A 25,108-nucleotide genomic window follows, 5' to 3' on the forward strand; every position below is an offset into this window, starting at 1 on the left:
ACATGTTGAACTTCAGCAAAATCCGAAGAAATTCTACACAACTACGCGACTAAAAATCGATAACAAGCGCCAATCACTAGCTAATCGCTACTTTTCTGGTTTTACGATGCCACTGGTCTGGAACAATTTGGAGACAACCTTCAATCAGTAGAAACTGCTCGGCCGGCTAGATCAAGTCATATGAGATGATCGATGACCTCTCAGAGGAAGCAAAAGTCGAATAGCATCATATACGAACCCAGGTTAGAATAAATAACAAATTAAAGTCAACAATTGCCAATACCCGCATTAGCAAAAAGAAAAGCAAAACAGTGGAGCTATCGCATGGTGACACCGTAAAGTGCTACAAGTTCGTCAGTGATCTGCTTATGTACAACATTTACTTCATCCTTGGTCAGAGCTTTGGAGTGACTTCTGTAGACAATCCTGTACGTTTGACTGCGGCGATTCTTCTTGTTCGTAAATTCGTCAGTGAGTTTCACCTGGAATCTCAAAAAATAAGCGAATTTTTCATATACTACAAAGTCACATTGTTAGGACCGTGCGTACATGTCATTGCAACATAAAGTTGTGAGCAAAAGTCCGGATCTTAAAGGGAGGGCAGGACGATAATCTGAGCTTTGATGGAAATAAATAAGTATAATAATAAAGATAATTATTTTTAAAAAGTGCTATGTCCATGATTTTATTGAGCAAGTTCAAATAGAAAAAAACGTGCTAAAGAATAGAGCACAGCAATCTCTGGGACAACATTCGATTGCTTGAAAGAGTGAATATATACAGGAGGAACAAAGTATCAACTCATTTGAAAGTTTTTGTATCCATTTCTACGATAAGGCTAAACAGAGATTCGTACTCGACAGATATAAGGCACATTTATCACGTTGAATAAGACCGCAGTATGCCTCGAAAATAGACTGCGCGAATCGATAGAAGGAAGAAGCAAGCTGTCAGCGGAAGTTGCCTCTATTTAGTACTCGACTGTTTGAAAGCACACAAGGATTAACTAAGCAACTCCGAGAACTCACATTTCAGAAATTCTGAGAATATAAAGCGCATAAGCTTGACGTGCAAATTTTCGCAAAAAAAAAAACATGTCCAAGCGTACTGACAGGAAAGAACTCATGGACTACTGAAAACTCCAAATAAATCATTTCTTTCGCTTCAAGTACTGCGACCGGTCCACAATGTGTGCAAAGCTTTTTTGCGCGAATTCATCAGCAGCGGTTTTATAAACAATACAGTTTGGCAGTGACTATTCCTTTTCTCCACCTTTGCTCATACATAACACTCCAAAAAAATTGCTGCGTCCTTAGGTTCAATTTTCATCAGAGAAAACAGGACAACCAAAGAGAAATTGTGCAAACGTCAACGTAAACAAATTAGAAAAGTAGTAGACTGCCGTGATAACCACCTGCTCCACCAAATCGCCTCCAACGTTACGTACGGTATCGTTGACATTCGACGTCATGTCGTTGAAAATCACACCATCTGGCAAGAAGAAAGACATGTCGAACAAGACCTGCAGCTACTGAGACATTCGAGAAAAAAATTAAAAAATTCGAACACAGTACTTGGTGAGATTACGAAGTGTTTATGCACACACCTGAGGATGTACACTGATTGCCTTGTATTTGAAATCGTCTGTTGGAGATTTACCTTGAAACTGTGATAAGAACCCGGAATCTGTGGACCAAAAAAGCCTTAAATAAAGAAGGAAAGGCATTCATGATCATTCAGAAAACAACACTCTTCAATGAGGGAAGATATCGTTGAATCTAAATTGCAGAAGATTCATGGTATCGAGAAAGGTAACAACAACAACCAATTGGAATTAAAAGAAAACCGGAGAATTTGCTGTTGCAACAGCGGAAAAATATGTAGTCGAGTTTTATTATGGTTTAGTCGGATGAAGAGAAAACAAATATATGCATACAGTAACAACTGATACAACAAAAAAGCATTAAAGCAGATACCGGATATCTGGAATTCCATATAGTATCATCGCTATACGTTCAAGTCCGAGACCAAATGCCCATCCGACCATATCTCGAACACCAGCCGATTCTAATAGTTTTTGTTCCATAATGCCACATCCTAATACTTCCATCCATTTCCCTTCGTAAAGCACCTCAACAAAAAGAACAATCTCCTCGCTTCAGATATATTTACAGATTGGAAATCTGAGGCACATTCCATAGAAGGGTCCCATATAAAGGTCAGTAAGCTGACGTGCCAAAATGTACGTGTGGAAAGAAATAGAACGTACCTCCAACTCAAAAGAAGGATGAGTGAAGGGGAAGTATGCTTCAACCCAACGCTTTTCGCAATCACTTCCAAATAAGGCATCACTAAGACCCTAAACATACATATACAAAAGAGATGAATAATTACAAATTTAGATTCTACCTCGAGTGTAGTCTTAAGTTGGATCTCTAGCGCCTTTGCTGCATCGTAAGTGTGTCTTTCCTGTTTTTCAGGGGTTCGCTCTCCGTTTTCGAGAATGGGTATTTCTGATCCAAGTGGAGGGTTGAAAAGTTGTTTAGAAGAAAAGGTTCTAACGCCCTCAAGCTGAAAATAGAATTCCTATAGCATGAGGGGAGCGAATTTACAAAGGAAATTTTAAAAAGCTAAACAAAAAAATAATTAGGAATTAAAAATGAGACTATGGAGGTAATTACTAAAACAAGCTGACCAACCTGGTGAAAACATGGGTAATGTGTCCGATCGATTTCGTCGCGACGGTACACATCCCCCAAAACGAGGAATGTATTAAGACCTTCTTTCAGAAGTTGATATTGATGGGCAGATGTATGTGCGCGGAGACAGTACGACTTACTAACATAGTAAGTGTCCGAAGGTCTTCTTGAAATCGAACGATAAGAACAAATTCTTCAAGCGGAACAACCAAATAGAGTTTATTCTTCAGAAAAAAAGAAAAGAAAAAGAAGACCTAGAGACATGGTCAGGTGGAGTCAGGAGCGAATCGAAGTTCTCGAAAGTAGTCACAATTCTCGGCTCATTCTCACAAACAGTAAATAAAGGACTCCTATTTTCTAAAAGGGAGAAGAACAAAATTGTTGAAGCTTTGCGAAAAGTTGTAAGATATGTAGCTAACCTCCACCTGATTTCCTATAGGTTTGGTGCATGTGGTCAACTATTCTTTGTTTGAGCAACGACAGTGGATTGTATGGCTCCAACAGCAAACGACGGTTGAGGAGACCGTGAATGGCAGGGTTTAGGTTCCACATGTCGTCAGTAGCTATGGATTTTCCATCTATCTTCAATAATTGTAATGCGGCTGATCCTTTATATTAAATCCGAGCTTGTTGCTGGTAAATTATGGTGCTTCGAAACAACAAGGGTTTGAAAGTCCCGTTTTTTGGCGAGGAAGAAAGCAAACGCAGAAACTACTATATATGCAGGCATTACTTGCAAATAATGTATTACTTTTACAAATAAAAATTATAACAGATGTATCTGTGTACCTGAAATACCTCTGGGCGCCCTCCTTTTGCGATAATTTGTGGAACTGAGCTCTTCTCCACATTCACAGAAGAAAAAAGTAGTGAAGATGTTGAAAACGCTCTTCCAAGAGGAACACGGGTAATCCGCAGAATAACCATGCCTTAAAACCAGTTCATAATTTGTGGGAAAAAAAGTCGCTAATCAAATACTAGTCGCCTGATCACAGGGATAAGAAGGTAAATTTACGAAAGTCAGGTCCTCGGACCATCATTTTCCGAGGAGAACTTCAGAATAGGGACATATTTCAGTGAAATGAGCTCTTCTGCATAGAAGAAAACAATGAAGATAAAGAAATTACAGAAATGTTGATGTTATTCCACAGAAACTACGACGAGGAACGTTTGTAAGCAGAATTGACGTCTTGTTAGATTCAATCAATACTCGGTTCCACATGGATTCCATATCGTGGAAAATTAGAGAAGAACACTTAAAACCCCTACATTGCGGTCAGTCAACCTCGCTGACCACCTATTAATGCAGGAATTTCTCTCTCTCTGCTTTCGCCAGTCAGGCAGCAGACGACAGGGTCCACGCATCGCGTTTCTCGGTGGCGATTTTTTTCCCACGATGTAAATTTGTCGTCACTTTAGAGTAGTGCTCTCAATAATTCTCAGATGTAACATAGTTTATTAGTTTATGTAACATAGTATCGAAAATGAGCGCACTGCTTCTCTGAAGGTTTTATTTCTGCAAAGATGATCGATATGGTTAGGGTGTTATTTGCAACACGACAGAAAAGTTTCTCCACTCTCCACCCCAATTTCATTTTGCAAGTGTTTTGCAGAAGTTCCTTTATTTTTTCCAGTCCATTTATTTTTACGACTTTCTGTTGTTGTTGATCTTATTGTCACCAACAAAATAGGAAAGAAACTTTGCATTACGAATGAGGTGATCCTCTTTTAGATGCCAGTGTTTTCACCACACAGAAAGCGATTACGGGAAGAAAGCGAAGATGATGTACAGGATACAACACTGAGGTCGGATAGGGTGAGCTTTTTTGTATCGTGGTGCAGAATTCATCAAATTAATCCTAGAAGGCACACTTGGAATCAGGGAATCTAGAACTTAGGTTTTCTTGACTTCTTTTTTTAATGACATTTTTACTTTTATTTGTAATATAAAGGCATGAGATTAATAAGAATTAAGAAGATGGAATCTTATAGTTAAATAATGAGTAATGGGAATTTTCTTTGACTCTTCGGCAGTATGAAAACCTAGTATACGTTTAAATATGACTTCTCTTAAAATACCCTAGTTTGTCCTCGCATCGACGATATCTCTGTTGTTTTTGAAGAGCATGTACTGTGAAGATGAACATGAAGATTATGAGGACGGCGAAGAACTTTCTCAGGGCAAGGAAGGTCTGATTGCACCTCATGTTATGTTGGAACACGTCGAAGTGAGTAGGTTAATCACCTTTCAGGTCTTGTTTTCCATTTGTTTTCACTTGTATTCTTCTACTGTTTTGTTTTTTTTTCAATAAACTGATCCTGAAGTTGAGTAACGGTTGTACATAATTTCGATCTGTTATACTATTAGAACTTAAAACGTTCCTTATCAAGCTACTCAGCAGAGATAGTTCTGCACTTCCGCATTTACAGTACCTTCTTTTTTCTTTATATGGTAAATTCTTGCTTGATTCAATTTGTATGCATAGCCATAGATGCATTTCTTTTAACCGTCTGTGTCTTTGGATGTGAATATCTGTTTTTATTCTGACTTACTTTTGGAAATTAGACGTGGATTTAATTTGTGCTCTCTCGAAAGGAAATATTTCGGTAGTAAGTGAAACTTTCAATCCTTAAGAGTAACTAGAAACTTTGGCACAAATTCTACGAAGTTGGTACTCTTTATGAATTCGGACAATAACTTGCGAATTCTCCTTAGGAAGTTTTCCCATATATGTGTTGAATAAAACAGTTTGCTTGCTGGAAAATATTTTTTATCGACTGGTCTTTCATGTGTAAAACTCTTTTTTTTAGACAAGCAAAGTAAAATTTCTTGTTCTTCACAAAAGAAGTAGATGTGCTCGTATGTAATAGTCAATTCCAGAGTTTTCGCAAATTTGCAGCGGAACGAAGTAAACTATCCGTGCCATGGTCACGGATGAAAACCTTGTTTGACGAATGGATAGTAGTCAGGCAGAAAGAGTCTCAAGTTGCAGATCCAGAGTTAGTGGTCCAATTAGTTTTCTAACACATTCCAATTTGATGGGAAATGTTGCAGTTCACTACTCAAATCCCTCAAACGATATTTGTCTACATCACTTAAACCAGCCCACATGTCCTTGGACACTTGTTTCAGGCATGTTCTCGACATTATGTGTACTTTCGAAATCAGTTTTGTTCAAAGAAATTAGAAAAACTAACTTTCAGGAACTTACATGATTACTTGGACCGACCAGAGAGTGTTCTAATGCACGCAGATTTTCCTGTCAAGCCACCTTCTCTTACTATCTATTACGGTAAAAAGTTCGGCTGCCCAGCAGGATTTGGCAAAGTGAAGGTACACGATAATATGTGTTTGCACAGTTGAATTGTCCCTCCAAATCATAATCTTGAGGAATTGACTGATCGAATAAAGGAGGATCATGCCGGTCGGCAGCAGTGTGAGAAAGAATTAATAGAGCTTGAGGTGAGATTTGCGAGTGCAAGTATAATCTGAAAGATCAAGATCTTTTCCGTCATTCCTACCCTAGAAAAGAAGACTGAGATATTGACGTAGCTGTATTATTTTCATTTGTATTTCTGTTGAGTCACTGGTGTTCATTTATGAGAACGGTAGCGTACTCAAGAAGTATGCAAAATAATGTAGCTACGACAATTTTATATCGGACATAATAGCAGTTGCTCCCTCAAAGGAAGCGGCAGATCATTTTTCATCGTTTTCAATTATTTTTCTACTTTTTGCCACTTTCGCAATGCTGTTCTGCTTTTGCAAGTTTAGCAGTCAATACGGCTTCAGAACTTTGAAGAAACTTTCATCACCTTCCTTTCACTTTTGGAAGAAAATTAGCTCAAATTATTTTTTTGAGGATACTCATTTTTCCACAAAAGTCCATCCAGGTAAGATTTCGTAGTCAAAAGGATCAACATCGCTGAAAACTTGGCAGAAAGGCAAACGCTGGAGCGCATATTCAGTGTTTGCACTGGTTATTATCCCAAACCTTTCTTGCCGCTTTTTATTCACTCCGGGTGTTTTTAGAAAGCTTTCCTCGAGAAATTGGAGGAGTTCTTGGTAACAAACGGTGACGTTTTGGGATCAAAACAAAAAGGATTCGTTGAAAATAAAATAAAATTGATTCGAAAGAAGGTAGTATATGCACTTTACTTTTCATTTATTTCATTTGTGCTCAACACAGGTTGCAAAGGCTTCTCTTTTTAGATGTTCCCATCCCAACGCGCTTCAAAAACTAAGACAGCAAAGCAGACCAATGGTAATGTGACCAGACCCCAAATGAGTGCGTTTGAATTGTTCTGTCAAACCAAGAAGGATAAGTGAGTTGACGTTTGATGGCTCCTCGATGAGTTTCCTTGATGCGTTTCACATATTTTCTTTTTTTTTTTTTGTTCTAGATACATTGATCTTTCTGAGGAAGACCGCTTAAGAAAGCTCCAGAAGAAATTTAACAAGCTTCCTGATGACAAGAGAGAAATATTCGAGAAGCTTGCACTGGTCAGATAATAGGAGCCTTCACTTTAGTGTTTTTTTCTGTATAGAAATCTGACTATCCTTGTTTATTATTGTTAGTTTGTTTAATTGTCTTAACCGTTTGCTCTAGATATAAGGTTGTCTTATTATATGTTCCAAACAAATAATTGTTGACCTCTGTCTGCGATTGGCGTTCACGATCCATCCTGATCAGTTTAAAGGCGTGGAGTTGATCTCTGTTGTTATTGTTGTTGATTTTGTGAAAAAAACTTTGAATTTTGAAAATGCTACATCCACTGTACACGATGATATTTCTGAAAGTTGCCAAGCTTCAGTATTGTTTTTCTTCCAATTTTTTTCTGACTCTACATTTCAAGTCCTATATTTTTTAGAAGGGAAACTTGTAGATTTGAGGTGAAAAGGCAAGGTGTGGAGATGGCGAGCGGAGGAGTCACTGCGAAATCAAGAACGGAGGAGGTATGTCTGGCTTCGCGAAATTAGCTCCATTCAAGTTTATTTTCAAGTCATAATTCTTACTTTCGGGGTGTTGTATTCCTTGGTAAGTTTACGACTATGCGAAGATCCAAAAACGCACGTAGATCTTTCGGAGTCAAGCATCTTTGCTTTACATGCGATTGATAGTTCAGAAAAGAGTCAGTGTACATGCTTTGTGATTTTTTTAATCTTGGTTTGTAATGTCTTGTAATCCAGAGGGTAGATGCGTAACACCGTCCAGTGAACCGTCATTTTTCTTTCGGTAACTTTGCTCCGCAGAGCAAGTGTAAGTAGGCGCTTCGTTGGATTCCAAACATTCGAACTTCTCTTCATGCCTTCCTCATTCGCTGGCGATTACTCATGATTGTTTCGGCGCTGTCTTCCAGCTGGAACTTTTCCCACAGAGACTACGACGATTCGAAAGATGGTTTTCCCGTGGGTACTCCCTTCGAGTTGTTTTGGATATTCTCATTGTCAGGAATAAATAACTTCAGCTATGGGTCCTGTAAAACGTGATATGGTTGTATATTTTGATTTGAATGACTTGATAACTTTTTTCTGAATAGAAGCCGTAAATTACTTCTTCGTTTATGCTGTACTTCTAGTTCAACATAACGAGTTCCCCGTAACTCTGTTTTCTGGTGTTTTTGTTAGGATGGAATCATTTGGTGGCAGTTTGAATCTTTTCTCTTTGCTAAATTCTAAAGTGTATTCTAAAAAATAAATCTTTCCTACACAATCATATCTCAACCAAAACTGCCGAATCAAGTGAAACACTGACAAATCAAACGCATTTTTTTCCTTCGCGGAGCCACATAAATAACTGAAGTGCTTTTCTTCGTAGAAATATTCTTAAAGATAACTGCTTTTTATCTGTAGAAGAAATCTCAACATTCTCTTTTTCCTTCCATGCAGTACCTTGTGTTCTATTTGCACGAAACGACAATCATGTAGTTTCGAAAACTTCGATTACCATCTTGTCGAAGTGGCTAGGATTACCTTGAACTAATTAACAACAATTAAGATTATATCGCAGTTCAGCTAGCTGTTTATTAACGCAGTTCGGCATCCAACTTATAAATGCAAGGTTATGCTTTGAAGGAACATCCTCCACTGTCAGCTAGTAATTCGATCTCTCTCCCTAATGTCACTTATGTGGATATCTCATCACGAGCTGAAGATATCCAGGCTGGTTTGATTGATACATTCCTCAATCTTGAGAAAATCGACAGGAATTTATTTCTGTAAGTGTTACTTCGGTGATTATAGTCTCAAACTGTTGTCTTTTATTTTAACAACACGTATTACACGTTTTTTAGTGCTCGACATTTGCTGAAAGGTAGGAACTCTTTGCCTGTTGTGTATGGAGGGCAAGTCATTGGCCAGGTTTGTAAATCCTCTTTTTCCGTACCGTAATTCGGCGCACTTTATAGTTATATTTATTTAGGCATTATCTGCTGCTGCAGCAACCGTTGACAGTGGATTTTTACCAAACAGCCTTCACAGCTACTTTGTTCAAAGTGGAAACGTAGATATGCCTATTCTCTACATGGTTGATCGAATCCGCGATGGAAAAAGTTTCTGCACTCGACTTGTGAAAGCTGTCCAGAGCGGGGATGCAATATTCACCGTCCAAATCTCCTTTCATAGGGTTCGCGCTTCATTTTTTTTTTTGTTACTCAAGTTATCTGCTATCTTCTTACTGGCAAGAGTTGTCCCATACCTTGATGTGAAGCTTGTTCGCATTCGGCAACTCACTTCTATAATAATGTCAGTGTTATAATGTTATTTTTAGCCAGAGCCAGATTCAATCAAACATCAGCTGGAAATGCCAAAAGTGGCCGGACCGGATGGGCTACTAGATTGGAACCAACTCATGGAAGAAGCTTCAAAAGTATAAATGTACAGCTTGAACCTGGAATTATTCTTAGGGAGTAATGTTGATCATTCCCAGGATCCTCATCTCCATCCTGCTGCATCCGCTATGTTGCGCTTTAAACGGAAAGAAATCCCTCCAGCATTCTTCAGAATCTTTTCGGTGCTTTATGAAACTTTTTTTGATTTAATTATTGTGACACTATCATTGTGATTGTTTTAGTTCCGTCCTGTAGATATCAACACCTTCTTGTTTGGACCTATGGCTAATGGAAACAATGAGCTACAACAGGACAGCTTTCGTTCCTACATATGGATTCGAGCTAATGAAAATATTGGTACCATATTTAGATATCTGTTCTTTTTCCAAATAAAGTTCATTGTAATATATGTGTCGATTTAGGAGATGACCCACGAATTCATGTTGCTGCTGCCGCTTACATCTCCGATGCTACTATGATTGAGACCGCCATTCGTCCTCATAGCAGGTAACTGTTTTGTAGATATCCGTAGAACTACTACTTGAACTAAGAACGTGCCTTCCTGAAAATACTTATGAAAATAAGTGAAGTAAATCACAAGTAAGCCAGACACAAATTCTAGTCGAGTTTATAAGAAGTTTTTGATTTTAATTTTGAGGAACAATTCTGATCCTTTTTGTGAGGGAGTTAGCGAACCTGAAATGTCAGCCCCGTCTGCAAATTGCTCATATTCGATGCGTTTCCAGATTTTTTCCGTTTAGAGTGGGCTTTATTCCATCTATGGCACTAACCCTAGATCACTCTATTTGGATGCACAATCATGAGTTTAGAGTTGATGATTGGCTGTTGTATGAGAATCGCTCGACCATAGCAAGTACGTGATTGTAAAGTTTCCTTTAACCTCAAAAGGTGAACGCTAGAGGTCTTTGATATGCATTCATATTACGTCAGGTGGCGCTCGTACGTTGATTGAAGGAAAATTGTGGACCCGCGACGGTCGTCTAGTATTTTCGACCGCTCAGGAAGCTCTTATTCGTGCTCCTAAATCCGATAAACCAATATAGATTGCGACCAACTAACGTGGAATGATTTCTATTGTTTTCACTTTGATCTCATCTAGTCTTATAAGGTTAGTTCTGGCCATGGTTGTTTTCTAAACTTCTGAGCTTTAATAATTTATTCACTAGGTTGTACAATGTGCAATGCAGACATGACATCTCAGCTATTATAATCAAGCTTGCATATTATTTAGGAATGTGTTTTGTAATAATAATGACTGTAATAACTTAGTAGAAGTCAGAGTTCATTTTGAGTGAACTTTTACCTAGTATTTTTTCCTCCTCGAGGAAATCAGAATTAGGATCAGATCAAGTGTTGTGGGCTTTTCTGGAAGGTTTCGCCAGTAGCTGAGCAATATATGGGCGCTTATTTTTTGTTATTTTGGCATATTTGAGCTTATCCATGAGTTTGCGACCTATGTCATTAATTTCGTAAAGTTCGTCGACATTATGCACGACCGTTCATCCCATCATTTCATATAGCCGATAATCACGTCATATTTTCTGTTGTAGTTAACGTAGTTGAATCAACATACTGGAAATATGCACTGATCTGTTCTCGTTTTGTTCTTTCGGCTATTTAGCGCTCCTTTTAGTTTCTATCTTCTTTTTATTCCATATATTTGCTCAGCTCTTAGCGGATCATATTCTGAGCATCCACAGCTAGCATCCGACCAGAAACATAGTAACGTGTTTTGTTTCTAAGGTAGGGGTTGTCTTTTTCGAGATTTAATAATGCATAATAAACGTAGATCACAAGTGTTTTATAAATACAGATATGTACAGTAGTATGAAACAATGCACAGAAATCAGATATAACGAAAATCGACTTCAGTGTCCGTGATCGTATTCATAAATGAGTTTCGCTATTAGTAAGGCTGGTCCGTGGCTTGCTCAACTGGAGTCTCAAACTTTGAGATTCAAATTCAGAATAGGCAAATTGTTGGGGTTACCAAGCATTATACACAGCAAACTCACTGAATTGTAGGATCGTTGTCGATATTTCTTCGTATAAAGTGCTTCAAAAACAACTGCATTTCTTAGTGAAAATTCAATAGTTTTCTAGTTGCTGAGAAAACTTTGATAAGATTACATCGTAAAAATATAAATGGAACGGATAACATCAATGATAAATAAAGCAAGTATGACCAAAATGAGCTTTGAATTTCCAAATGTCAATAAAATGTTGTTTGTAAAAAAAATACATATAAAATCTGCTAATGTATAGTAGATAGAACAACAACAAATATTTTTAATGCGAACTTTACTACATAATGTTGTTGTTATTATTACTGCTGGCTGACAGTAATGCTGAAACCAGACGCATGTAGTCTCCGCTGCATGTCTGCTGAATATCGTATTCGAGTGATCGGTTGTATTTCCGTTTATACTCCTCGCCAATATCGTAGAGATCGATCTGAAAATATTACTATCCAGTTTATAACCTCCGCTTTGACACATGACACAGACACAGTGCCAATAACAAAAAAAAATAGATAGTGATAATATTGTGTACGTCAACTCTTGGACTTCAAGAAAAATCGTGGATTCCGTCCGCATCTTCCAATATAAAGCTATGCGAGTAACGAAACCCAAAACAAACCCGCTTGGTAATGTTCTTGTTCTCAGGCTTTTTTTTTCGGTAGATAAGGTCATGTTTTCATGTAAACATTGTTTAAAAGATATAAAAAGTGAAGAGCAAAACAAAAGAGGCCAAAATTGCTATAAAACATTCTCATTTTTCCGTGAAAAAAAAAACATGAATATTATACTCATATTAAAATACACTCGTACAAGTTGTGGAATAGTGTTATCGAAAATTAGCTTGTGCTCGCCTATGACAAGTTAGTCTAATCACCGGACCAATTTGCCTCTGCTAATTTAGAGAGGAGTCAGGTAAGAAAGAATAGAAAAATACTGCTATCGAGTGTCATTGAACAAGAAGCCATTTCGTACTATTCAAATTGTCAAACGTTCCAGTATTTCTTAGTATTCTCAAGTTATTACAGCATTCTACTTTTTACAAACTTTTGTATAGGACTGATATTATGTTATGTTATAATATTATGTTTTAATAGAATTGTAGAAGTGACCAGGCGCAATGATCTCTGCAAACCATCCGAATAGAAGAGCGCCAACCTTTTATGATTCACCTCAGAATGTTTGTTTTGTATGGATTCAATTCGAAATTCCCCGGATAAGCTGCAATTAACGTCATTTTCTATACAGTGTTACTCACCTCACTACGGCTGACCGTAATACGAATAATCGTCTGATGATCTGGTCTTTCGCCTGTCATCGCTGCTCTCAACAATTCAGCGAAGAATAATTGCATATTTCTAGACACACGAACTGAAAGGACATGCGGAATTATATCAGCTGGCTTAATTCGCTGCACAGATAAGGAACTTACTAATTGTGAGGAAAATCTGGCGAATTTCCGAATGTAACATTTTGTTTTTTCGTATCAAAGTCTCGATATCCCTTTCACCGTTTCGAAGTTCGTCTACCTAAAATGATAAATGATTATTTGTTTTGTAATTATAGCTACAAAAGGTACAACAAAATTTGATAAAGATAGGTTAGCATTGAAGTTCTCATACAATACGGATACATACGGATATTTCATCCAATGAATACTGTAAATCAATTCCATTTTATTTGTGTATATCTAATTCGTTCGGAACACACATAGGTGCATTTGCCCACTACATTACCTCTATATTTTTGAACTGTCATGCCAACTACTGTAGTGCTGCCTCAACAACCTTTTTTTTGTCTACAACCTCTGCCTCAATATTCGACGCTAAATTCAACTTCAACAAGGACAGTGTACGCAGTTTCTTTGTTTTTCATGCATATCCCTCCTCTTCTTAACTTGCCTCAGACGAATTCGTAGCCCAAACAGCATGGCCGCGAAATTTCGGCACTCCCTGCATTGCTCAATAACTCATACAATGTGACACTTGAACTCACACGATCGAAAACAGCTCCAATGTGCTTCCACGAGTTCCCGACAAATATTTGTTCGAAAAGGGTCAAGTTCTTAGCAATTTCGTCGATCGAATTCTAAATTTTTTATTTTATTGATCTGCACGACTAGCTATAGTCACAGTATATTGCACGAACATTAACAAGCATCTTTGCATGCGTTTCTACCAGCTGGTCGTCTCTTTTTCCATCTTCATTTCTAGATTTGCACAGCAATAACGTCAACATGCGTCCAACTGTGCCTTCAACCTAGAAATAAAATAACCTATTTGGAATTAAAATAGTAGGTCGGTTAGAACTCTTTACTTACCTTAATTGCGATGTCTTTCTCTAAGCTCTTTTTGTAGTCGTTCAGGTAAGTTTCGCGGATCACTCGTAATTGCTAAAAGACCTTATCACTGAATAAAAACACAGCACAATTGTACCGACATACAAAGTTGAACACATTGCATTTCCCACCACACCCCATCATATTATCACCACCGAACATTATATTACGACTTCTCATCTTTTATCTACTTCTAACAGATGGTTATTATTGTGCTATATTATATCATATTATTTATTATTATATTATATTATTATGTTGATGTTCATCCTATTTCGCTGCTGCTGCGAAACATGAACTATTCTCCAGCGAAAAGTATATTCAAATGAAACCTAATAATGCATAGTCATAGCGGAATCACAAACGGTTTATGAATAGAAATGGATTTAATGAACTCACTCGGGCAGACCTTGTACAAGCGATTTCTATGGCCACGGAGCGATCAGCATAACGATTCTGCAATTTTCGATGATCATGACATACATATTCCTCACGTACTCGACGTACTAATCACTTCAGTTATAACATGAAAAACGTGAATGAATGAATTGTTCTGGTTGTGATTAGCGCATCCGGAAGATATATTTACAAGAAAGGAAAAATAGATAGTCGTCCCTGAAATGATTTATCTTACCGAAAGCGATCTATGCAGGTTCATAGTATCATATTGTGGGGCTGGTTTGAATAGAGCTTGAGACATTTCGAGAAAATATCCCCCTGTTTCCTCTTCCAGATCGTCAATCAGTTTCTGAAATTAGGAAGAATATATTTCAGCAAGTCAGCTCTCTTTATCATATCCTTTGATTGTTCACCCACCCTCCCATACATGTCCTCGTACGCACTGAGGATCTTCTGTCGTTGGAAGTTGTTGTGGTACAAAAGTGTATTAATGACAATTTGATCTTTGGTATCTGAAATGGAAACGTATATTAGTATAATTGATCTAGAGGAGTGTGTAAACGTGACTTCTTAATGATGATATGCGAAGTGCCAGCGATTATCTCCTAGTCACCATGAAATTTCAACCCCTGATATGTTTCAAAGAATGATGAAAGTCCTAGAATGTTCGAAAAAGTAAGGAAACGAAAGTCCTACCCATTCCACTTAAAGCTTTCCGCAACGTCTCACTTGCTTGCGCTGGGTGAAAATCCGGACTATCGGGGCCATAAATCGTACCTCGCAAATCTTCGTACTTGAAATTAGATTTTATTATAGGAGCAAAAGACGATAATTTTGAGAATGAAATAATGAATAATAATGTGTAGAAATACCTGGCTCTCGTACATTTGATACATCATCGGCATTAGTCGCCGTTTGTGATGACCTGTTTCAGAGTCAATAGAGGAACCAGTGCTGTGAATCTAAAAACATAATGCTTAAATTCAAAGTAGATGGAGCCCCATTAAGCAACTCAGAAATGCAAGAAAGACTCACTCAAACGCGCTATAATTAACACAATTTCATATTGTACGTGACTCCTTCAAGTCAAAACTAATATAACGTCGACTGCAATGAGGTGATGGAAGGCGGAATGAGTGTCGTGTCTGAGCTCGTATTGGTAAATGACTAAGCAAAGGGGAGGCAGATATAGCGGCAGAATTCATTAGGATCATATCGGTAGGTTCCATAAATACTCCTAAGTGTCGTCTGTCAGGGACGGATGCGATCCAGTGCGTCGTTTATAATGCAGCTCAGAAAGTTGTAGATGAACGACTACCTAATGCGAATGTCGAATAAATGACAACTTTTATGACTGTGGTTAGTAGATTGCACGGTAGAGCACAAGACATACGTATAAATCTGGAGCGTCAAAGATAATGCAAAATGCGATTTACAAAGCCAATGGAATCAACGAACTTGTGTATCGGAACATTACTCAGGCTATATATTGAATATTACCGGCAGAAGCTACAGAAAGGACTTAATAAATCCGAAAAGCGGCGACGGATTTTCAAAGCCGATAACAAAGCAAAGAATAGGTTTCGAGAATGGACACCTGGGTCCAAATTTTAGCGAACGAATCTAAAAAAGTTGGCTCGAAAATCGCCGGCGGCATTTTGGATCCAAGCAAAAAGCCTAGAATGAACCGCAATGCCTCTCGCAACGCAAAATCGGGAACGTTACGCGGGGACGGGGAGCTCGCACCGTTTCTCTGATGGCTCTTCTGATCCGAGTGAGGCATTCGAATCATTCGTTCTCGTGAGTCAGCGGTCCCTGGTAGGCGTCTCTGAACCAAGGTGGGGATTTAGTGCAGTCACTACGTTAGTGGTTGAAAAAGTAGGCTGAGAGTTTGTTTCTTTAGTTGTGGAGGGATTTGGTAGCTTAGATTATAAATTGAATCCCCCATTTCAAGCTCTGAGAAAGGCGATTAGCCGAAACGTTAGCCAATAAAATTAATTAATAACAACCTCGTGCACAGCTAATCAAAAATCAATACGACGAAAAATTTTAGAATTGTTTTATCAACCACTTGATGAACCCATCAGAATCAATCCATGTTACTACAAACTCATCCGCATATTCAGACAGGATTCACAAACAGCTTTCGCCAGAGTTGAAATCGCAGTGTTATTGACAGCTTCGCTTAAAAATTTGTTGACTCCATAGGTATCTTTCACCTATTCCTATATGTACATCTATTAATCATTTGACATGGGACCCGTAGTAAGAAAGCACAGCATGCCCGAATGCACGAAAGTAAGAAATGGTGAATTAATGTTATGAACGTTCGGTTCAAAGGAATTTATAATGGCTGTGAAACACGCCAAAAGAGTACTTCAGTCTTATGAGTGCTTCTATAAAATTTGCACTATTGATTTCAGAAATTTTGCTTAGTGAGAACGTTTCTAAAGACAAACAGTGTCTCTTTTACGTCGACGTCTTCATTCATTAATAAACTCAAAAAAGGAAGTCCCAAAGCTGTTTAGACTATTTAATGGCGATTGAAAGACGATTTTCTTGGATAGCTATTATCGAAACTAGGAAATCTCTCTGAGTTTACTGAACCTCCTTGAAAATACAGAACAAGGCCGGAAATGTGAATGAAATGATATCATGTAGAGAAAAGAGAAGATATGTGAAACGAAAGACAGTTTGCAAGTACACTAGTTTTGTCTCAATCTCCTTTCTTTGTACGAATCAACCAAGAATAATCAGAGAACATTCATAACGGGTGCTGCCGTTAGCGATAGAAGGAATTACGTAGGATTTACGTTCCGGATTCAGGAACGGATCGGAAACAGCATGTACTTCTATAAAAGTCCATTAAATCATGAGATGTTCATGTGTGTCGTGGGATAATCGAGGGATATTCTTGACGAATTGCTGACAATAACAACTGGATTCGTTTGGAATTAAAGAATGAGGAAGTTCAGCCAAAACGTGACCGTTGTGCAAGGGAAAAAAGCAAGCTGAACTAGCTGAACTGTAACCTTCAGAAAAGCTCATCTATGTAATTTCTCATAATCTGGCTAAAGGAATGTTAAAGCCGTACCCGTGCCGAGCGCCTGTCGCCAGCTGTAGTCGTAGTCGTGTCGGAGTCTTCGCCCATAGTGTCCAACTGAATGCTGAAAATAAAGATTCGTATGAGACTATTTACACGAATACTAAGCGGACAGTTTTGCGCGCTTAAGAAATAATCGCGACTCGCAAATCAAACCAAACATCTCACTATGGATTTGAGGGCGAAACGCAGAAAACATTTGTTGCAACGAATAGAAACAAGTGCCTTTTTTTCAAATTTCGTCAGCTAGTTAATGTCGAGCAAAGATAAAAAAAAAGATAGGTTCTCGAAAAGATGATGTGAATAATTACAAAAGGTGATGGAAGACGAAAATAACGTTGGAGAAAAGTTGGGCAGTGTGGATAATTAATCTCCCTTAAACATGCGATGAAAAATTTAGATACCGAGAAGAAGATCATCAGATTTGTAACGAGATCGAAGACACTTTTTCTTTGCCCGAATGGTGCAAAAAAGTCTATGTTGAAGCAGTCTATGTTGAAGTAGGAACATTTCGTGAAAAATGTCAGGAACTTATCGAAAACGTCCGAAACGGAAATAGCATCAATCAATTGAGATGAAATTGAACAACTTCCAAAATATCAGAATAAGAGTTAATACAGGTACCGGCGATCACGGTTGGAGCAGTACGTGTAAGTTCAGCCGACTGATGGCGATACGCGTCGCAGTCACCCGGCTGAAGAGATGCATATAGGACTGAGGACGAAGATAAGTACTGCTGAGTATATCTGAAGAGAGCACACAGAAGAAAAAACAGACTAGTAGAAGAGATTTCTAGGAATATATGAACGTATTAGATATGCTGTCAGAAAGTTCAGACGACAGTATTTTCATCAAATTTATTCCTTTGAACAAGAAGCATACGGATAGCGGTTTTCAGTAATCTGTAAGAGAGGAACTAGAATTCGGGAATGGTGCCAAGACTTCGCCGTCCATAAAGTTCAGTTTGAATCTGGCAAGACGCTGCCGGTTGGACCGTTTGAACGCACAACGGATACACTCCTGTTTTCGGTAGATTCAGCGGCTTATATGGCGACGAGCCGAGTAGTGGGCTGGGCTTCGAGTTAATCCGAGATAGCTTTGCTTACGTCACGCGGTTATCTACGATTTCATCAAATAAAGTGAATGACTCTGTGATATAGTTTCCAGTTACTAGCCCACATGTAAGATTAGATATTAGCGAATAAAAGACGAGCCAATGAAATATTCACATTTGGATAGCGTTCGAAAATAAGTCGTCAGACTTGTGACCACCTTTTCAAAATGTGAATCTCTCGCTTGAAAGCAGGAGATTATTACGTCACTACCATCCGCCGTATGTTCATGGCATACATTTTACTGAACTGCTCATCATCACGAAGGTCATAAGAAAAAAATCACCGAAAATACACATGTCTGCGTGTCAGGTACATACGGTTGTCGTTCATCCACACGATCGCTCCGTCGAAAAACATCTGAGATTAGCTATGTGACGCAAAACGTTGGCGATCAAACACTCAAAACTGCTCGAAAAGCACTTAGTGCGCGAGAATCGTTCATAGATCACGAAAGTCGTCCTTAGTTGACAGATGCGGATTGCGTAGAGGCCAGCTCTCACCGTCATTCTCGGTTCTGTTTTCATTGGAAGTGCACGATACGACTTAGCTATTCACTCCCAGTAAGCGTGTTCGAAGGGTTTGATAATGTTTTTGTGATTCCAGCTCTATCTTCCTTTTTTCTCTTAGTAACTTTACCCTGTGTATCATGGATCCTCTAACACCAACGCTTAAAGGTATCACCCCACGAATCTGAGGTGGTGCAGATTTCAGGTGGAGTATTCTCATAAGGGATGGTAGATTATGAAGAGGCGGGTGATTCCGTCCATTTCTTCCTAACTGCCGTAAAAACGGCCCGGAAGATGCGGCGCAGCCCAAGGCTGGCGCGCTCCAGTCGAACTCCTCGTGGAAAAACGTGCGCCAGAACGCCTGAAGCCGTATCTTCCGTTTTTTACGGCAGTTAGGAAGAAATGGATGGAATCACTCTCCTCACCATAATCTACTGTGCCGTATATGAATACTCCACCTGAAATCCACCACAGATTCGTGGAGTGATGCCTTCAAACGTCGCCGACTGACTTAGCAATTCACTTCTAGCGATGAACTGTCGACTGATGAACTATCGCCTCTTCACATAAAAATACCACTTGACAGTTAGGAACGATTTTTATGCTCCAAGAACAATGTCTGCGCTCTAAGTGCAATTCGATAGGTGCCTCCTTTCCAACTAGCTTTTCGCCCGATCTAGAACATATATTATGTGGGTAGCATTATGTTAAGTAGATATAGAATAAAATACGGATCGATAGTTCGAGTGCCCAACATTGTGAAACTTACCATTCAAAAATTACATGGTAAAAAAATTGAGAGTTAGTGGAATTGAAATTGAAAAATTCGTCTATTCGAAAATCCGAGGCGAGGTAGGGCTCGATGTTGCTGGTACGAGTTTTGGTGCACTATCAAACAGATGCGAGTCTAATTTTCCAAAATATCGATCCTGTCCACAATGTTTTTTTTTTCCTTCATCATGCTTCTCTTGTTACGCATTTCCCTGAGTCGTTCACTCGCTAACCGAATTGCTCTAAAAAGGATCTCAGTGGATGAAAATGCTGCATTCTGGGTTCATTTTCGTCTTGTACTTTGTTCCCAGTCGAGATTCAAAGCAAAGATTCAACATTCGAAACTGCTATTGTTACTTAAAGGCATTACCCCACGAATCTGAGGTGGTGCGGATTTCAGGTGGAGTATTTGTATACGGGGTCGTAGATTATGAAGAGAAGGGTGATTCCGTCCATTTCTTGCTAATTGGCGTAAAAAACGGCTTGGAAAATGCGGCGTGTGCACACGGCTGGCGCGCTTTAATCGAACTTGTTGTAGAAAACAGCGCTCCGGAACGCTCGAAACCACATCTTCCGGGCCGCTCTCCGAATACTTTACCTGAAATCCGTACCACCTCAGATTCGTGGGGTGATGCCTTTAAGTTCCTTTAAGTTATGTAAATCAAAGATGAGAACCTTGCAGGCATTAGTGTCCCTCGACAAAAAAGTTAGAGCAAGTCTCCAAAATAATCTTAATTCTGTGAAATCTCTGATGTCAAAAAGAATGAGAAAACGAATGATAGCGCCACAATGCAAACGAAACCAAATAAAAGAAAAAATGGAACAATATAAAAAGAAGAAACAGTATACAAATAAAATGACAGAAGACAAACCTTCCAAAGCGATCCTTTAAAAGAAGACTTGTCGATTGAAAGAGCAAAATTAATTATTCATATTCCATCACTTCATTCATAACTATCTAAATCTTGTGCAAAAACATACGAGGACCCAGGAAGGGGTTCTGCCGAACAACTGCAGAATCCCTTCCTGGGTCCTCGTATGTTTCCACCAATCCTTTTGTTGAAAAAAAAATCCTGTCCTTAATGTATACAGCATATATAGCAAGGATTAATGTGCTGAGTCAACACAACAATCTTAAGGATCAAAGCCGTTACGGGATTAACGTGTAAACTCGTACACGCTTTTGTGCTTAGCAGACGGTTGTTTACATAAACTCCACACTAATTCTATTTATCAGGATTCATCCAGGAGAGGAATAGTAAAGAATTTCAAGAGAGGCACGGCAATTACGTGGATAATCCTTGAAAATCGGCTGTGTTGAGTCAATGTTTCTCGTAGCTATGGTGATAGCCGGCTTCCTGTCTTCTTCATCGCTGCCAGATTTCCACTGCTTCAAGAGCTGGTCACATGCGGGATGCGCTATTGCCTAGAATATGCAATGAAAACGAGCCAACATTCAAACAACGAAATTGGAATTGTAGAGATCGCCTAGACCGCACTGCGATTCGATTCCATTTTGGGACCTCTTGTGTGGAGACTTTAAGACAGCATCCCACCGAATCGACTATGTTGAATCTCTCCACAAGGCAGACAGACTCTCGCTCTTAAAAAAACGGCACGAGAAGCGGTGTTGGCGATCGAATTTTCCTACGACGTTCCTGGCAACATGCCACATCTGCGCGCACAGTTGCGGCAGTTTGCCAATCAGCGTATAATAAATGGGCTCCTGACGCTATCGCCTCCGCAGGCGTAGCACGTACGCGCGAGCTCGCAGACACGTGATTTTGGATCCACTCTAATGGCTCCGATTTCGTACGGCACTGAAATTCAAGAAGAAGGTGGCCGAGACGCGTTCGTTACATCATCCGTTTCTTTTCATTTCTATAATTAACGCACACCTCCTCTTCCATTTGCGATGACCAAATGATAGGATCTGATATCCTAATGAGACTCTCATGGTTGCACATCATATGCAAGTTCCACTACTCATATTCATCCAGACGGTCGCAAAACGAGTTTTTGATTAGGGCACGAAAGAGAACAACTGGTACGTCAGAAAGAGCTGCTTATTAGTTGAAGTGGACGAGATTCGGTGGTTCGTGCAAACATCTGCACTCCCATCAATAAAATGAGTATACCTTATCTCCTAGAAATCTGGAGTTTTTCTGAATAACAAAGGCTCAAAAGATTGTAATGAGTGGGCTATTAGTTTTTTTTCTCTAAATTTTCGTTAATCAATCCGCTTGGGATGCGCCACTACGTTCACTCCAATTCAGAATCGTTTGAGGTTCACAAACGTGCATAGTCGGGTCAAAACGACATGAAGCACGGTGCATTTGTGTACGCGCTCGAAACAACGCGGTGGAGGCAGCAGTTGGAACCGAGGGAGGACCATCGCAAACTGCACCGACGGGTGGTGCCAGCAAGGGTTTCAGTACGCTCCTGACCGCTAGCCGAGGTGCCGAGTCAGTGTTTTTATCCTCCCAGACAACTCTGGTACCAATTTATCGACTTCGGAGGCTTGGTGAGCACTAGGGCGGATTCGAACCTCCGATCGATCGAGCAGGCAGCGGAACCTCTAACTGCTACACTACACTCGCCCCGTTATGAAAAATATTTCTTTAGATACGTACTGTTCACTAGAACTCGTCTTAAGTGTTTTCATTTTCTGGGAAATCGTGGATTGTCGTGCAAAGTCTTTTTCCTCGGTTACTTCTCATTGTTCTTCTTCTCATTTTTCTCATAATTAGTTTGATTTGCACTCTGACGATCTGCATTAGGGCGTCAGGACATTGTCCTGCTTTGGAGTGTGACGATGAGCTCAAAGCAGGATCTCTAGAAGCTCTAAAACTGTCTTATGTCTCTTCTGATCGTGCTTCATTTGAATACATTTTAGTCGAGGCCAGTTGTGGTTTGAGCTATCTCCGAAGACAGTTTATTTTCGGGCGAATCGGTTGAAGTCCCCAGAGGATCTTCTCGGAATTATCCAAATTTCTGCCTTTTGATGATCACGATCTCTGTACTCTTCATACTATGTAAACACTCAATCTTTCTCTTTAATAACATCTCTGCTTCTAGAAATTCTTGGTGATCTTACTGGAATATGAACTGATATCATATTCTGAGATTGGTAGCGTATTCGTTAATTCATAAAATGTTAAGGAAATACTGAATATCCTGTTTTGACTGGAGCAAAATAAGTAACGTACATTCACGCCTACAGGTAACGTATGACGGCACCAAATACGTTACTACGTTGACCGGAAATAAAGCAAATATGGCAAATTTGTTTACGGCTCGTTTACATATGCGAAAAGGAAGGAAGGTGAGTAATGAGATACACTTTCTTCAAATAGGTTCCTGAGGACAGAATTGTCCTGCATTCATTCACCTTAAAGAAATAAGTGGGCGGTCGATGGTTCGAAACCTCCCTAGTGCAAAGCAAGACTTTCATCCCTCCGGGGTCGATAAATTGGTACCAGACTTTTCTGGGAGGATAAAAACACTGACCTGACATATCGGCTGGATCCGCAAGTGATTGTATGGGCCAACACGCGTTCCAAAACCCAACGGTTACAAATTGCATTAAACGCGTTGTCGCATCCCAAAGTGGATTGATACGCCAGTGACTTCATCCTTCAAAGGAATATCGCCTGACAGAGTAGTTTCCACATTTGCAGTCTGGAACAAAGGCAGCAACTGCAGAATATACCCTCTGTGAACGTTGGTATCACTGTTCGAGAAACGTATTGCAAGTGACTCGTCATAAAACACCTCTCAGGCTCCTCTAGATTAATCCGCGGCCCAGAGCTTGGCTTTGTGGCAAGATGTTGACATTTCACTCCTATTCAATTCGTAATTACTGCGGATTGTCTACGGTATTATGCGCCATTTAACAGATTTAACAGATCCTTGTAAACAATCTCAACGGCAATTCATTGAAGGGATAAATTCGTGAAAAGCTAACCAAAATGCGGAAGTGTTCGTATTTTCACAAATGTGCGCTGCTTATCCATCTATTTGATTCTACTGTAATATTTTTTGATCTCATATTCACACTTACTCTTAGTCGGATCAAAACGACACAAAGCTCAGTGCAGTTACGTACGCAGCTGCGCTCGAAGCGGCGCGGTGGAGCTAGCTGTTGGAATCGAGGTGGGATCATCGCGAACTGGAACGATGAGTGGTGCTGGCAAGGACCCCTCCGGTCGCACCCGCTACGCTCCACCGCATCTCTTCAAGCGCACCCATTTGTGCAACTGCACCATGCTTCATGACCTTTAGACCTGACTATACATTCATATTTTAACTATACTTTCTCGTTTCACTGTGGAGCGAGGAATGGATAGACCCATAGCAACCTCTGTAAAGAATGATACCCAATTTCGGATGAAGGGAACCTACAAAAAATTTGTCAAGAATCCACTGAAGACAGTAGCAGTGGGTGAATGAATCCTCCCAGAAGAAATCATCCGTTAAAACCTCAGAAAATTGAAAAGAGGGGGAATGATGTTACCTCTGGTTACTGCCTGTACGGTTACTATGTGACTATAGTAGGGTCAAAACGACATGAAGCACGTATGCAATTGCGCACGCGACTTCTCTTGGTTTGCTTCGGTGGAGCGTAGCGGTTAGGAAACTGGAGTAAAAAAAAGGTTACTGGAAACCTTGTTGGCAACACCCATCGCTGCAGTTTGCGACGGTCATTCCTTGGTTACAGCTGCTGCTCCACCGCGTCGTTTCCAGCGCAAATGCACCCCAACTACACTCATGATTCATGTCGTTTTGACCCGACTATAAATAACTATCTTAAAAAAACTAAAACATTCATGAGCATAGAATGGCACACATTCACTATTCGCTTAGAATGTTAATCAAATTAGAAAGAAGTGGAAATATTGCGTAACTGCGCAGAATAAAAAAATGATCTACATTTGTAACGTGTAACAACAGAAGTTCTCGCTGTATGAGATTTTTACGCGCTCTTATTCAATGAAAACAGCTTAGCATGATGAAAAAGTGAGTTGCTGCAAATTAAGGTCTTTGTAAGTGCATTTCCAACAGGGATACGACATATTTTACTTGAATACTGTTTATTTCAATACGAATCTGACAATTCATAAAACAGAATAAAATCTTGGATTATGACACAAGCAGTCGTCATTAACTATTGGCAAATAGGAAATTTTAAAATATTTTTCTTGGCAATATCTTAGTGTAAAATGACAGAGTAAATGTCATCATATCATATGAACAAAATTTGTTGGGCATGCATAAGATCTATAAAAACAACAGTGAGACAGAGCG

The 25,108-nt window shown here is 39.4% G+C and overlaps 3 protein-coding genes across 4 annotated transcripts; 1 reads left to right on the top strand and 2 right to left on the bottom strand.

Annotated features, from left to right (window-relative positions):
* Positions 1-317: 317 nt before the first annotated feature.
* RB195_013641 (uncharacterized protein) lies at positions 318-3,626 on the bottom strand (the record flags this gene model as incomplete). Its single annotated transcript, XM_013453848.2, has 10 exons — positions 318-482; positions 1,415-1,522; positions 1,607-1,703; positions 1,977-2,131; positions 2,270-2,359; positions 2,410-2,571; positions 2,700-2,865; positions 2,954-3,056; positions 3,119-3,281; positions 3,489-3,626. The coding sequence occupies 10 exons, from the start codon at positions 3,624-3,626 to the stop codon at positions 318-320; spliced, it is 1,347 nt and encodes a 448-aa protein (XP_013309302.2).
* An 805-nt stretch (positions 3,627-4,431) lies between these two features.
* RB195_013642 (uncharacterized protein) lies at positions 4,432-10,594 on the top strand (the record flags this gene model as incomplete). The annotated part of the gene is made up of 19 exons (XM_064203554.1): positions 4,432-4,515; positions 4,823-4,927; positions 5,581-5,699; positions 5,755-5,832; positions 5,904-6,033; positions 6,091-6,162; positions 6,733-6,840; positions 6,913-7,025; positions 7,104-7,203; positions 7,594-7,656; positions 8,776-8,918; positions 8,994-9,060; positions 9,122-9,325; positions 9,470-9,568; positions 9,629-9,712; positions 9,773-9,887; positions 9,953-10,037; positions 10,292-10,404; positions 10,482-10,594. 19 exons carry the CDS (start codon positions 4,432-4,434, stop codon positions 10,592-10,594), a joined length of 1,995 nt encoding a protein of 664 aa, XP_064059435.1.
* A 1,261-nt stretch (positions 10,595-11,855) lies between these two features.
* RB195_013643 (uncharacterized protein) lies at positions 11,856-24,965 on the bottom strand (the record flags this gene model as incomplete). Of its 2 annotated transcripts, XM_064203555.1 has the most annotated exons (14): positions 11,856-12,005; positions 12,828-12,940; positions 13,002-13,098; positions 13,565-13,657; positions 13,718-13,828; positions 13,890-13,961; positions 14,307-14,363; positions 14,542-14,655; positions 14,724-14,818; positions 15,003-15,099; positions 15,179-15,268; positions 17,401-17,473; positions 23,312-23,437; positions 24,916-24,965. In XM_064203555.1, the coding sequence occupies 14 exons, from the start codon at positions 24,963-24,965 to the stop codon at positions 11,856-11,858; spliced, it is 1,338 nt and encodes a 445-aa protein (XP_064059436.1). The 2 variants fall into 2 exon arrangements, with proteins under 2 accessions (XP_064059436.1, XP_064059437.1); XM_064203556.1 differs by lacking the exons at positions 23,312-23,437; positions 24,916-24,965 and having other exon boundaries at positions 17,401-17,457.
* Positions 24,966-25,108: the final 143 nt, after the last annotated feature.

The sequence above is a fragment of the Necator americanus genome, chromosome V (assembly GCF_031761385.1).
Source record: "Necator americanus strain Aroian chromosome V, whole genome shotgun sequence".
In the NCBI taxonomy this organism is placed as follows: domain Eukaryota; kingdom Metazoa; phylum Nematoda; class Chromadorea; order Rhabditida; family Ancylostomatidae; genus Necator; species Necator americanus.